Below are 14631 nucleotides of genomic sequence, written 5' to 3'. Positions count from 1 at the left end.
TGGCCTTCCTCACGCGCCGTGACGAATGCGGCGTCGTTTCCGTGGTAACCAGGCTGCGCGTCCTCTTTGGAGCTGTGGGTGGAGTGCGGCTTCTTGGAGTTGCCGGTAAGGTGAGTAACGCTGGCTTGCCCCTCAGGCACGCAGGGTCTGGGTCCGTCTCCGGGACTCGGTGGATTTATCCAGCCGTGGTACCCTGCAAAAAAGCAGGAACCAAGCCCGAATCTGGATGCTCTATGGTGAGGTCAGAGGGGCAGGGGAGGAAACTACCATTCCCAGCGTGCCCATGGACAGCTGCCGCGTTGCTTGGCTGACCGCCGCCGCGGGGCATTCTGGGTTTTGTAGTCTCCGAGGTCTTTCCCCTCGTTTTTTGGTTTCCCAAAAGTTGTGTGGAAATAATGAACTCGGAAGATTTGGAATTTAAAAAAACAGGAGGCATGTTGAAGTCAGACAGTAGGAAAAAGTGAAAATACCTCAGTAGAGTAACTAACAAACCACCTAGTCTTGTTTTAGAAACTGATGTTTAAATGCATGACTTAAAATTTGTAGCCTCAATGTATTCAAGTATAAAACGAATATAGTAATACTTATTTCCCTAGGATTAAGGAGGTAATATGTGTAAAATGCTTAGTAAGTGCTAGCTGGTATAACACTTGACCTGCTTTCAATATCAGAGTAATCAAGCCATTATTAAGAAAAAAATTTTTAAATAATTTTTTTGTGTGAAAGAAGTTAACAGCAAAAAAAAAAAAATTTATAAAAGAAGTTAACAGCAAATTCTTTTTTTAAAGACGTTAACAGTAAAATTGAGTGAAAGGTATAGAGATTTCCCACCTACCTCCTCCACCTACCCAGTCCCTCCCCTGCCATAAAGTCTCTCCACTAGCAACATCCTCCTACTAGAGTGCTATCATCAAAGAGCCCACAGTGACACATATCAGTTAGAGTCCATGGTTCACTGATGTTGTACATTCTTTGGATTTGGACAAATGTATGATAATGTGTGTCCACTGCTATAGTAAAATACTGAGTAGTTTCACTTCCCTAAAAATCCTCTGTGTTCCACCTGTTCATCCCTCCCTCCCCCAAACCTCTGTGGACTACTGAACATTTTTACTGTCTACATAGTTTTGCCTTTTATAGAATGTCATATGGTTGGAGTCCTATAATAAGTAGATTTTTCAGATTGGCTTCTTTCTCTTGAAGACATGCATTTAAGTTTCCTCCATGTTTTTTAATGGCTCGATAGCTCATTCGTTAAAAGAATTTCCACCACTGCAAGGCTCCTGGGGTATTTGGAAAAAATATATTTGTATATTTATGTATGTAGTGATATCACACATACTTACACAGATATTGCTTCAAAAAATTTGTGCACAGATATTGCTTCAAAAAATTTATGCAGGTTTGCGAAACTCAATTATAATCAAAACCAAAATATTTTATCTAGCTCTGTGCCATTCATTTTATTTAAATATTTTATCTCAGTTTCCAATAATTAAATAAATTGAATGAAAAAATTTATGTCACTATCATAAGAAGAAATCACCTAATAAAAATAAACAAATAGCTATTTTCATTGACTTGTAGGTGGAGAACTTCCCTTGAACTCTCTCTTCCTTTTCTTGTTTTCGCTTTAATTCATCTCTCTATACATTATTTTATTATATTCAGGATTTTTACATTCTTGTAGCATTAGCTTATGATATCATATTTAACAAACAAGTTGATTTATTTCTGTTTTGCTTTTTAAGTTAAAACCAAAACCAAAAATGATAATACTTATGGATAACTTTGACAGGTGTCTAGACTTTATTCTTCATAGCAATCACCAACTTTCACAATCACAAGGACTATGGAAAATATAATTGAGTATTTAATCATTCATATAGTAGTTAGTAAGGTTGTGATCATCTCCTTTGAAACAAGACTATTATTCTAGTGGCTTCTAATGCTTCTACCAAATTTGAAGTAAGACACCCTCCAGTGATTATATCTCTCAGATGAGCTATCATGCCCACCCTAGCATGTACGGTGCATGTTTGAGCTCATAAAACAGAAAATTGTGGGGGGGGGGCATGGGAAGAATGGAGGAACTTTGACTGGGCAAAGGGGAGGAAGGGGAAGAGAGGGGATATGGGGATAGGAAAAATGGTGGAATGAGATGGACATCATTACTCTAGGTACATGTATGACTGCACATATGGTGCAACTCTACATCATACACTACCAGAGAAAAGAAAAGCTATGCTCCATTTGTGTACAATGAACCAAAATGCAGTCTACTGTCATATATAACAATTAAAACAAATTAAAAAACCAGAAAATTCTGAAATTACATATATCTCATCAAAAAAGAGGGTAGTGGGAAAAGAGTCTCAAAATAAGTTTTCATATTAAAAATTTCTGGATGTGAATAGTAGTGGTGGTTGTTCAACAATGCAAATGTACCTAAAGCCACTAAAATATACATTTTAAAATGGTTAAAATAGTAAATTTATATTGTTCATGTTTTTGTCACAGTAAAAAGCAGAATTGAGGGGCTGGGGTTGTGGCTCAGTGGTAGAGTGCTTGCACATGCCCTGGATTCGATCCTCAGCACCACATAAAAAATAAATAAAATAAAGGTATTGTGTCCAACTACAACTAAAAAAAAAAGCAGAATTGAGCTCCTTATATAAAGTTCATGCTTTCCAAAATGATGAGATACTAATGAATTGCACATGTAATTAAAAATTCATTTTTGAAATTAAACGTTAAGAACAATCTTCAGAGTATAAAATCAGTTTATATTGCCACTGGCTTATGTAAAGCCATCTTAGAAAGGAAATACTATCAGGTCATCAAAACTTGACTACAACCTGGTATGTTACTTGTTCTAGGAAAGAATGTATTAATCACAAAGGGTCCTATGGTTAACAATGTCCACCCAAGTAAATTGTCTCACCTTTGATTTTCTTGACTTGACATCTCCGTAGTGAATGATGACCCTCTCGGGCCCCAGGAACTGTGAGCAGCTTCTTGATGTCCACTATTTCAGATCCTGAGAATGTCCATACTGGATAGTGATATTAGTCATGATAGCTAGTAAGTACTGAGTGTTTAACTACAGGCCACACACTGAGTTCACTGTTTTGCATATCATAAGTAATTCATAAATCTCTTTGAGGTATGTATATTATCTGTGATTTATAGATGGTAAGCTGAAGCACATAGAGTTTAAGTAACTTGCCCAAAGTCACACAGCTAAGAAGTGATAGACACTATCATTCCTGATACTCTGGTTCTGCAGCCTAATAAGCTCTTCACTAAAGCCCCAAGCCATTCCTCTGAAAGCCACCTTCGACAGCTGGGCTTTCCCTGTATTTGATCTAAAAAAAGAGAGTTCTTGAGTGGCCTTGCCACAGCATAAAGAAATCTTTATTTTTTATCTACTGAGTATGAAAAAGACTGAGCTAATATTTCAAGTTTTGGAGATGTTACATAAATATCAAGATTGTCTTCCTTTGCAAAATGATGATCTGTCATTATCAACCCATGCTTATGTAAGACAATGCCTGGCTGGAGTTGAGGATGGCATGAGTTCCCTAATTTGGTGCAGTCGCCTGACATCAAGACTACATGACAGTGGCCACAAAGCACACAGAATAAATTTTGTGTGACCTGTTTTATCAAAGTCCAAGAAATCAGGTTTGTATTTAGTTCGTATAACTCTGCCTGGGCTACAGAGACATCTAGACTGTGCAGCTGTTAATTTCCTCATTATAAAATGGGAAATTACTAAGAGATGAATAAATTGGTAATTTGGACCCTTTCTCAGTTTTTGTGAGCTCTGGGGGAATGGGGGCTGTCCCCAAGACCTGGGTTTTCTTTATGGGTACTGACAAACCCCCTTCGTAAGCCTGTGAAGTTGAGGGTGGTAAAGGCTACTGGACAACAATTCCTGCTGCCTCCCTACTGTCTTCCCAGATACCCCTCTATATTCCCTCACATCTGGCACATTTGATGTCTAAAGGTTTGTGAATGGTCAAGCAGCAGTTTAATCTGAATATAAGAGGACAGTGAAAACAAAGGGACCATTTACCCACAAAGCACACAGAGGGGAGTGGCGTAGGCTGTGCTGGGAAGAAATGCCCAGGGTTCTATGTGTGAACAAGCACATATATCCTGGGGCAAGTCACTTCAGTTCCTGGGTCTTAGTTTTCTCATCTGATGAAGGAGGAGCTCAGTCCAGTACTTTTTCAAGCCTCTGTAGCACTCAAGTTTTTTGATGTATAGTAACAACAAAAAAAGGTCAAATGATACAGTATGTTTTATGAGAAAAATCATATATAATATATAACATGTAACATATATATAATATATACACATATATAATTCCATTTATATGATGTTCAAAATTTAGCAAAAGATCATCTTTGTGATTGAAGTCAGATTGGTAGTTATCTTTGGAGCGGGTATTGACTGGAAGTTGCCATTCCAGGGAGTAGGAAATGTTCCATATTGTTCTATTTTAAGTCCACTGGTTAGTGTGTAATAAATCAGTTTTCCTTAGTTAGGGAAGGAGGGAAGAGGAATGTTAAAGAGAGACAGACAGATTGAGAAATTGAAACCATTTTATGGCCTATTGTTCCTGTTAGCAGCATTTCTCAAAGTGTCTAACTGGAACTTAGACTCTCTATATAAGAGAGTCTGCTCAGAAACTATGTGGGAAATGCTGGCTTATAAAAAGTAAACAGATTACATTATTCAGGAACATATCAAAGCCTTTAATGGGTGTGTTAGTTGACTTTCCATCACTGACAAAATACCTAAGATAATCAGCTTTAAGGAGGAAAGGTTTATTTTGACTCATGTTTTCAGAGATTTCAGTCTACAATAACTTGACCCCATTGCTTTGGGCCTGTGGCAGCACAGTACATCATGGTAGGACCATATGATGGAGGAGGTTTATTCACCTCATGGTGGCTAGGAAGCAGAGAAACACAGGAAGGGGACAGGATCCCAATATTCCTTTCAAGGGCATGCCCCCATTGAGTTCACTTCCTAAAACTATGTCTCACCTCCTGAAGATTTCAAGCACTTCCCAATGGCACTACAGGCTAGAAACCAATCCTTTAACACATGGACTAGCCATGAGCATGATGACCTCTCAGGAATACTATTGCAAGCAGCATTTCCCACACTCATTTGACCACAGATCTTTTTTGTCTCTGTATATCTCTTAAGATTACTGTCCTTGAAGGCTCCATGTTGGGGAACTCTATTTGGAACTTGGTCAACAGATGTCAATATTTCCCATATAACTCTTTTTAAAAATTTATTTTAATTAGGTATGTATGACAGAAGAATGCATTTTGATTCATTGTACACAGTTGCAGCACAACTTTTCATTTCTCTGGTTGTACATGATGTAGCGTTGCACTATATGTGCAGTCATATGTGTACCTAGGGTAATGATGTCCATCTCATTCCACCATCTTTCCTACCCCATATATCTCTTGACCACATGCTATGATGGCTTATTAAATATAAGAGGGTACTGATCAATATATAAGACCTTTAAATGTTTTTCTTCCTATTGTTAGAATATCTTAAAACCATTGGAAACAAAGAACAGAGTTATAGAGATTTCTAGACAGGCCAGTCCTCAAAAACTTCATTCTTAGTGTCAAAACATTTTACCTTGTTTGTGGTGACAAGTCACCACAGACAATGTTCAGGACAAAATGTGGCACACCTGTATTTCCATACCATATTTGCTCTGGCCATATAGAAATCAAATTGTCTGATTATGTGATTACTGTAACCAAACTAGTTTGTCATTTCAGACTAACAGTGTATTGTTTTCTCTCTCTGTCGGGGACAGGATAAAAAATGTCCATACTCACTTCTCCCCGAGGAAAGGTGGAAGTGGTTCATTGCCGAAGAACAGAATCGCAGGATATTTATTGTATCAAAAAACTCATTAGAAAATTTACCCAGAGGCTGTTTGGGAAGCTTAATATCATCTATCTTCTGTAAGTACATGACTAATAAGTAAGTTAAGAATGTTTATCAATTTTATCTCAGGAATTTTATGCCAGAAAGGGATCTCTCCCACTCCTTTGTCTTGATGGAACTTACAGTAAGGAAATGGGCAGCTCACTGCACAGTAAAAAATGTGTAGCAAGAAATCTCTGGGAACAGCCAGTCTGTGTGTTCTCTAGCAAACTGTGATTGAAAAGGCTCAAGGTCTTTGGGTTCAAGCACACTTGAGTTCAAATCCTATAGTCCTGCTCACTAGTAGAGTCAGTTGGGGCAAGTTGATAATATCAGCTGCCAGCTTTTGATATTTCATTTTATTCTGGGCTCTGTGCTTTGTCAACATTATCTTACTGGATCTTTCTGATATTTCTTTGAGTTACCTACTATGGTTCAATTTATAGATGAGAATGGGAGGCCTGCCCGACACCAAACTATACATAAGAGGCCACGCCTGGGTTTGCTCCTAAACTTTGAAATATGAACATGTTTTTCTTAAAAGGTCATTTTTTATCCCTGTTTTACTCATAGACTTTGTGTGTTTGCTAGAATATAAAAATCCTTTGTCCATCATTATTTTTATTGAAAATATAGGATAGCCTAATATTTTGGATTTCATAAGGCTTTATATCAAATACAATTGAAATGTATAAAATAAAGCTAGCCTAGGACATTAAAATTTATGGTTTATGATTCCCACACACATATACACATACATACCTATACCAATGAAGTAATTTCATTTGTTGGCATTATGGTTAACTAAATACCTTCATGATATCCACTCCATGGAAACAACTGAAATATTGATATGTACATATACAAACACAAAAGTTAAGGACTGTGCAGAGAACATTATCAAATTAGAATCAGACACTTAACATAATAAGCAGGAATCAGTACTAGCTTGAGACTTGAGACTTTTTGCCACGTTCTAGAAATTGCAGAATTTTCTTCTCATACCTTTGCAAAGAACAGAAGATAATCAGTCCCTCCACCTAAGGAAGGAAGTATGAGATTCTTTTGAATAAAACCAGGATATTTGCTGTAAAGATGGACAAGATACTACAGGAAAAAAGCTAGACAGTTTCAAATGCAACAAGGAATGGAGGGGAGATAAAGTCTCCCCTGAGAATTTATAAGCAGATGTTGATTTGAGATCCATGTTAATTATCTTTGTAGCCCCCCCCAAAAAAAACGTCAAGTTGGGAATTTAATAAAAAAATGGCAAATGATACTAGTATGTCCAGGAGATTGGTTGAAATAAATGCAGATCAGATCTGAAGGGTTATAGCTTTAGCTCAGTCTTCAAATGATACTCACAGACAAAGTTCCAAGAAGTATAGATTCATAATCAAAAATTAAAATCACAAAGAAGCATGCACTATTAGTGAGAAACAACAACAAAATTACACAGGAGAATCAGATTCTCAAAGATTTCAGATATTAAGAGAGAGAAAATATAAAATAATTGTATTTACTATGTCTTAAATGAAATGTAAGTTTAACAATGTTTAAGGAATAAAAAGACCATAGAAATGAATAATTAGGTTTGCACAAAAGTCAAAGAGGACATTTAGAAATGAAAATATAGCTGAAATGAAAATCATAGTAGATGAATTGAAGCATCATCGTAGATGCTGTTAAATATAGAAGTGATGAGTTAGAGGATCAGTACCAACAAATCATCCATAATCCAACACAAAATGATAAAGAATAAAGTATGAGCAAAACACTGAACATATTAGAAGGAGCTAATAGGAAGCTAAACATTCAGTATTTGGGAATTTTCTAGAATTGTTGAAAAGTACTAATTCTTAGATCCAGAAAACTCAACAAATCCTAATCACAGAGAAATCCACAATTAAACACTTAGAATAAAACAGCAGAACACCAAAGCTAAAAACAATCTGAAAAATAATTAAAGAGAAAAGACAAATTATCTGTAAGGAAATAAAGATTAGACTATGTTTTAGTTAGCTTTATGTCACTGTGACCAAAAGACCTGACAAGCACAATTTAGACAAGGAAAAGTTTATTTTGGCTTATGGCTTCAAAGGTTTAGTCCATGGTTAGCTGACTCCATTGCTGTGAGCCTGAGGTGAAGCAGAGAATGCAGCTTAGGATGGGCTGCCAGGAAGCAGAGAAGTTTTGCTCATTAGGGACAAAATATTAACCCCAAAGTCACACCCTACCTGCCCAGTTACCCACCAGTTAATCCATATCAATGTGCTAATCCACTGATTAGATTATAACTCTCGCAATCCAATCATTTTACCCCTGAACATTTCTGCATTATCTCACACCTGAGTTTTTCAGGGATACTTTCTATTTAAACCATAACAGACTGTCACAAGCAGCAATGGTTGCCAGAAAATAGTAGAATATCTTAAGTATTGGAGAGAAATAACAAACTTAGAATTGTATACTGTGAAACAAATTTTCAAGACCTACGGGTAAATGAATGTATTTTTCAGACAAACAAAAACTGAGACAGTTTACCAGTAGACCCTGATAAAGAATATGCTTTACAGAAAAGAAAGAATATCTTAGCTGGAAAGCCAAGACAGAGAAGAAATGTAAGCAAAAATATGAGCAAATACATGGGTAAATATAAGAAACATGATATAAAACAATAATATAATATTGACGAGTTTATGAGATACAAATAATACAATAAAACTAAAATGCAAGGCAAAGACTGCATGTAGCTTGGGAGGAACATAACTAGAATGAAAGCATTCTTAAATTTGTATTCAAGAGGAGGGCAAGGTAGATAAGATGCAGAGATGCTCCCCTTCCCTTCCAAACCATGTATCCTGGCATTTATGGCCTTGTTTTATTCCCTCTCACACTTGGATTCTTACTCAGGGCTGGTCCTAAGTAGCCAATAGAAATAGTGACTCTTTGACATTAAGTCACACCAAGTCTTGCAACTTCCATTTAGTTGCCTAGAACACTGTCTTCCAGTACCCAATTGCCATACTGATAAAAGTTTGAATCACATGACTACAAGCAGGTGGTCATTGGACAACCTCAGCTGAGCTCCCAGCCAACAGTCACCATCAACTGTCCGCCATGTGAGCAGGTCTTTTTAGACATGGAATCTTTATAACGTTCTCAGCCACAGCCACCATTTGATTGCAATCACATGAGAGACTCCAGGCAAAAACAGCTCAGTTGAACTCAATTGACCCACAGAACCACAAAAGATAATAATAAATTGTTTATTATACGTCAATTGATAACTGAAACAAAAGGTAAAGATTTTGGGGAATGTATAGTATGTTAATGTGATTAGGATAGTCATTAAAAGAATAGGCACAGAGATTATAATTTCTGATTTATAGAGGGGAAAATGGAATGAGAAACTTAAAATATGCCCTGAATCTAAAAGAAGGCAAAAAAGGAAGAAGAACAGAGAAACAAAATGTAGGACATGTTAAAATTACTTAAGAAGAAGATAGAAAAAAGTCAAGTCAGTAATCATAATAAGTGTATTTGGGCAGAATACATCAGTTAAAAGATTAAGGTGGGCGGTGCCAGGCAGGGTGGTACAGACCTATAATCTCAGCATCTCAGGAGGCTGAGGCAGGAGAATTCCCAAGTGCAAGCCAGCCTCATCAAAAGTGAGGTCCTAAGCAACTCAGTGAGACCTGTCTCTAAATAAAATACAAAACAGGGCTGGGGATGTGGCTCAGTGGTTGAAAGCCCCTGAGTTCAATCCCTGGTACTAGGGGAGGAAAAAAAAGATTAAGGTGGGCAGATTGGCTGAAAACAGAACAAAAAGTTTACAATTTGTTTATAAGAAATACCTATGATATAAAGGCACAGACACATTTGAAGTAAAAATTTTGGAAAAAATATATATGCCACCCATAAACCTATGATCTCATAAAAGTAGGACTAGAGCTGGTTTTTTTTTTTGTTGTTGTTGTTATTTTTTTGGTACTAGGGATTGAACCCATTGGCACTTAACCACTGAGCCACATCCCCAGCTCTTGATTTTTTTTTTTTTTTTTTTAATTTTGAGACAAGTCTCAATAAGTTGCTTAGGGCCTCCATAATTGCTGAGGTTGGCTTTCAATTCATGATCCTCCTGCCTCAGCCTTCTAAGCTGCTGGGATTACACCATGCCCAGTTTAGAACTGCTATTTTAATAACTGACAAAAATATACTTTAGGGAAAAAAGCATCACTACAGATAAGGAAAGTTTCTATATGATTATAAAACATTTTATTCCTGGATGAGTTATGACAACTTTAAATTTATGTTTCTTAATGTCACAGTCCCAAAATTTACAATACAAAGATAATAAAACCAAAAAATGAACTATACATATTCACCACCATAATGGGAGATTCTAATATATACCTCTTAATAAATAGAATATCAAGGTAATAAAAATCAGTAGCAAAAGAAAGATTTTCAGAGCAGCAAAATTAAAAGAACTTGATCTAATAGGCTTATGTAGAATATTGTACTGAAAAATGAAGAATACAGAATCTTGTTAGGTGTTGTTTATACATGGAAACGTGTATAAAAACTGATCATCTCTTGAGTTATAAAAAAGGCTCAACAAATTTCCCTACTTAGTATCATATATGACACATTCTTTGACCACAATACAGTGGAGTTAGAAGTCAGTAACAAAAGGATAATTTGAAATTTTTTGTTTTCTGGTATGGGAGATTGAACTCAGGGAAACTCAAACACTGAGCCACATCCCTAGCCCTATTTTGCATTTTATTTAGAGACTGGGTCTCACTGAGTTTCTTAGCACCTCGCTTTTGCTGATGCTGGTTTTGAAACTGGGATCCTCCTGCCTTAGTCTCCCGGGCCGCTGGGTTTTTTGTTGTTGTTGTTGTTGTTTTGAGAGAGAATTTGTTTTTCAATATTTATTTTTTAGTTTTCGGCGGACACAACATCTTTGCTTGTATGTGGTGCTGAGGATCGAACCCAGGCCTCACACATGCCAGGCGAGCACGCTACCGCTTGAGCCACATACCCAGCCCCAGGCCTCTGGTTTTTAAAGGTGTGCACCACCACGCCCAGCTTCATTTGAAAAATTTTAAATGCAGTTATAACATGGGTCAAAAGCAATAGAAAGAAAATTAGAATACACCAAGAGTTAAATGAAAATAAAGAAATATATATTAAATATAATCTAATGCAGCTAAGCCAATGTAGAGATTCATTCTTTGAAGCTTCCACTCCTCCTAGTACTCCTCACACCTCTTTGTATCCTCCCTGCTGCTTTTGGCCACATCTTTTAAATCTGGTCTGTGCCTGGGACTTACCCAATTGAATGTGTTGGCAGTGGTGCTGTGCTGTTGAACCGCCCAAGCATTAAGATGGCCTGGCACCAGGGCTGGCACTGGGGGGAGACAAACAAGCCATGTAGGGCATTCACATTTTCAGGTTCTCACTTGCACAAACCTGAGAGTGACTATTTCCCTTCATTTTGAATCCTGAGTGCCTCTCTTGCTTTACTTGGTCCCAGCCCTGCTCGACAGCTTTTGAGTTTGTGCTCTTAGAAACCTCATACCTCCATGTAACTATCCTTACGGGTCTGCTGGAGAGACCACATGGAGAAACCATGAGGGAGGACATGTCACAAGAGAGAAAGGATAAAGGAGAATCAATGAACCCAGGTCCGTAGGTCCTAACTGACCTCTACCCAGTTGAACCACTCTCCTGTAGGCACAAGACACATGAGTGAAGAAGCCATCTTGGAGGTTCTCAGTCCTGCAGATACTCCTGCCATTCCCTTTCTGAATTTCTAACCCACAGAAACATGAGCAAATTAAATGGGGCAACTACCAAATTTGGGGTAGTTAGTTATGCAGAAATAAATGAACAAAATAGCAAATCTTAAAGGGAACTTATAGCCTTAAATGCTTATAGTAGGAGATGAGAAAGTCCTAAAATAAAGATTCCAAGTACACCTCTAAGTTAGAAGAAAAGTAATAGAACAAATTCAAAGAAAACAGAATGAAAGAAATAAAGGATGCAAGCATTTAATAATGAAATAGAAAGCGAGTGTCTGATAGAGGGTAAAACCAACAGTTCTTTAAAAATGTTAACGGAAGAAAGAACTTCTGACCAGATTAATTCAAGGGTGGGGGGGGGAGGTGGCGGGAAGAACTAAATTGAACTTCCTAGAAACAGAAAGAGAGAATTTTGTTTAACTAAACTTTGTGAGGCTAGGGTAATGTTAATACCAAAATCAGAGAAGGACAATACAAGAAAGGAGGGTTTGCCAATCTTATATAAAAGGAGAAAGGAAGTTATATTCAATCTTGCTGATTAACACAGATGCAAAATTCTAAACAAAACATTAGGAAAACAATCTAGTGAGAACTGAAAAGATAACTGCATCATGATCAAGGTGAACTGATTCTGGAATTAAAGGTTAGTTTACTATCAGAACATTGATTATTCATCACTTAAGCAGACTGAAGGAGAAAAACTATAAAATTCTTCAATAAATGAAGAAAGACATTTGATAAAAGTCAACACTTATTTTAGTAATAACTTAATAAAATAAAAGTATAAGAGAGTTCCCATAACATGCTAATAGTATCTAAAAATTGTTTTTTGAAACCACACATAATGCTAAAATATTAGAATTTTTTATTATAGCAGCATGAGGATATTGGTTTTCATGGTTTCAGTTCATCATTGACTAGAGATCCTTCATGTTCCATTAAGAAATTGAGATGTATTAAGACATGAAAGGAAGAAATAAAACAATTACTGAAGATGATATATTCTTTATTTAGAAAATTGGAAGGGATATGTGAACAAATCATTAACATCAATATCAAAACTTTAAAGTGGCTGAATGCTAAGTCAGCCATACTAAGTTGCTGGCTATGAAATAAAATCCAACTTCATTGTTATGTACAGTAGTAGCACCAGATGGATAGAAAACATTTTGCCATTTACCCTCATGCCTAAGAGTTGTACCTAGTAATACAACTGATCGAATAACTCCAAGCTCATTCTGGGGTAAATTGTCGATTACTGAAAGGCACTTAAGGAAGAACTAAGTAAATCCAGAGGTATGCCACATCTTGCTTGCATAGGAAGATCCAATATTATTAAGTCAATTCTGCCCCTAATCAAAGTCTTAGGAGGATTAGTTGTTGAACTTGATAGTATAAGTATAAATTAATTTGGGAAAGCAAAGTACAGGGACAATCCGAAAGAAGAAAAATGAGATGAGGAGACTTGCTCATGAAAAGACTCAAAGGTATTTTACTTAGGACAGCATAGTAACAACCAAAAAATTGACAGAGACCAATGAGCCAGAATAGAGATCCCAGAAACAGACCCACATGCATATGAAAACCTGATGAAGATAGAGCCAGCAAAAGGACATCAGGGAAAAGGATGTGACATCCAACAAATGATGCTGTGATCATTTGTTACCCACATGAAAAAGAAAATGGGTGTAAACTTTGTGTCATACAGTGTCATACAAACTTTCAAAAAATCAATTCTGGGTGAATTTAAGACTTAAATGTTAAAAAAATATCTAACATCAATGGCAGAACCTCCTGGATTCCAAATTCATTTATCCAGCTCCCTGATGGGCACGAACCCTTGGATACTTACTAGGTACTTCAAACCTAGCATGACCTCCACTTGCTTTCAGTCTCCCCCTTCCCATTATTTTCCACCCCAGTACCTCCAGCAACTCCATCTTTCCACTTGTTCAGACACAATGCTCAGTGCCATTTTTGTTCATTCCCTCACATCAGGCTTCAACAAAATTTGTCCGCTCCCTTTGGCTTGAGCAGGAAGGGCTGAGGACTTAACTGTCCATGTGATCACCCATTTTCATCAGCCTTCGAGGGCCAGTTCTTTTATGGTATATTCAGAAGATGGAATACTGCATGTATATGTGTATGTTACAAGTGAGGTTTTTTTTAACAGATTGTTTTCTCTTTCCTAAAACCTTCCACAAACCTATTTGCCCCAAGCCTGTACGTGGTCACATATTAATTACCTGAAAGCTTTACTTTTTGACCATCATGTATTCCAGCTGGAGTGATGTGAGGGTACCTTGAATCCATGTGTGTTTATATTTTCCAAATTGACAGATCAAGAAGTATGATTTCTGTCATAGGAGGGGAGCAGTGAAAAAATGATGTTAAAATGAAATCCTTGTAACTGGAAAGATTGTGACCTACCTCAGAAACCAGCATACTGTCAAAAGTAAAGTAAATTTACATTTTCACGAATTTCTAAGAGCTTCCAATACAGCTGCTACCAAGCCCATGGGTGTATTTCATTTTTCTTTGTTTTTTTTTTTTTTTTTCTCAGTGATATTGGGGGTTGAAACTAAGGCCTCACATATGCTAAGTGAGTACACTCCCACCCATCATTTTTCATATCAGGTAACTCCTGTCCCCTTGCCAGGCCAACCTCAAGGCTTAACAACTTATTTTGTAGGCATTTATAAAAACAGTGTTTCCTTTTCTCATCTATTGGTTCAATTTTATTTTATTGACTGCCTGCTTAGTCACAGAGATACAGAAATGATAAAACTAAAATGATATTTTAGCTAAAATTATGGCTAAATTTTAGGGGCGAAGATAA

At 36.8% G+C, this 14631-nt stretch overlaps 1 protein-coding gene across 1 annotated transcript in view; it reads left to right on the top strand.

The window, feature by feature from the left end:
- Nucleotides 1-58: 58 nt before the first annotated feature.
- Cfap61 (cilia and flagella associated protein 61) overlaps nt 59-14631 on the top strand; it is a 253731-nt gene continuing 239158 nt past the window's right edge. Inside the window, exons 1-2 of the mRNA XM_027953760.2 lie at nt 59-110; nt 5867-6017. Coding sequence (XP_027809561.2) covers nt 5875-6017 — 143 coding nt within the window. The 5' untranslated portion in view covers nt 59-110; nt 5867-5874. The remainder of the gene's footprint in view (nt 111-5866; nt 6018-14631) is intronic.

This window comes from Marmota flaviventris, chromosome 2, assembly GCF_047511675.1.
Source record: "Marmota flaviventris isolate mMarFla1 chromosome 2, mMarFla1.hap1, whole genome shotgun sequence".
In the NCBI taxonomy this organism is placed as follows: domain Eukaryota; kingdom Metazoa; phylum Chordata; class Mammalia; order Rodentia; family Sciuridae; genus Marmota; species Marmota flaviventris.
Note: the sequence above shows the minus strand (reverse complement) of the source record. Positions and strands in the feature narration are given on the sequence as shown.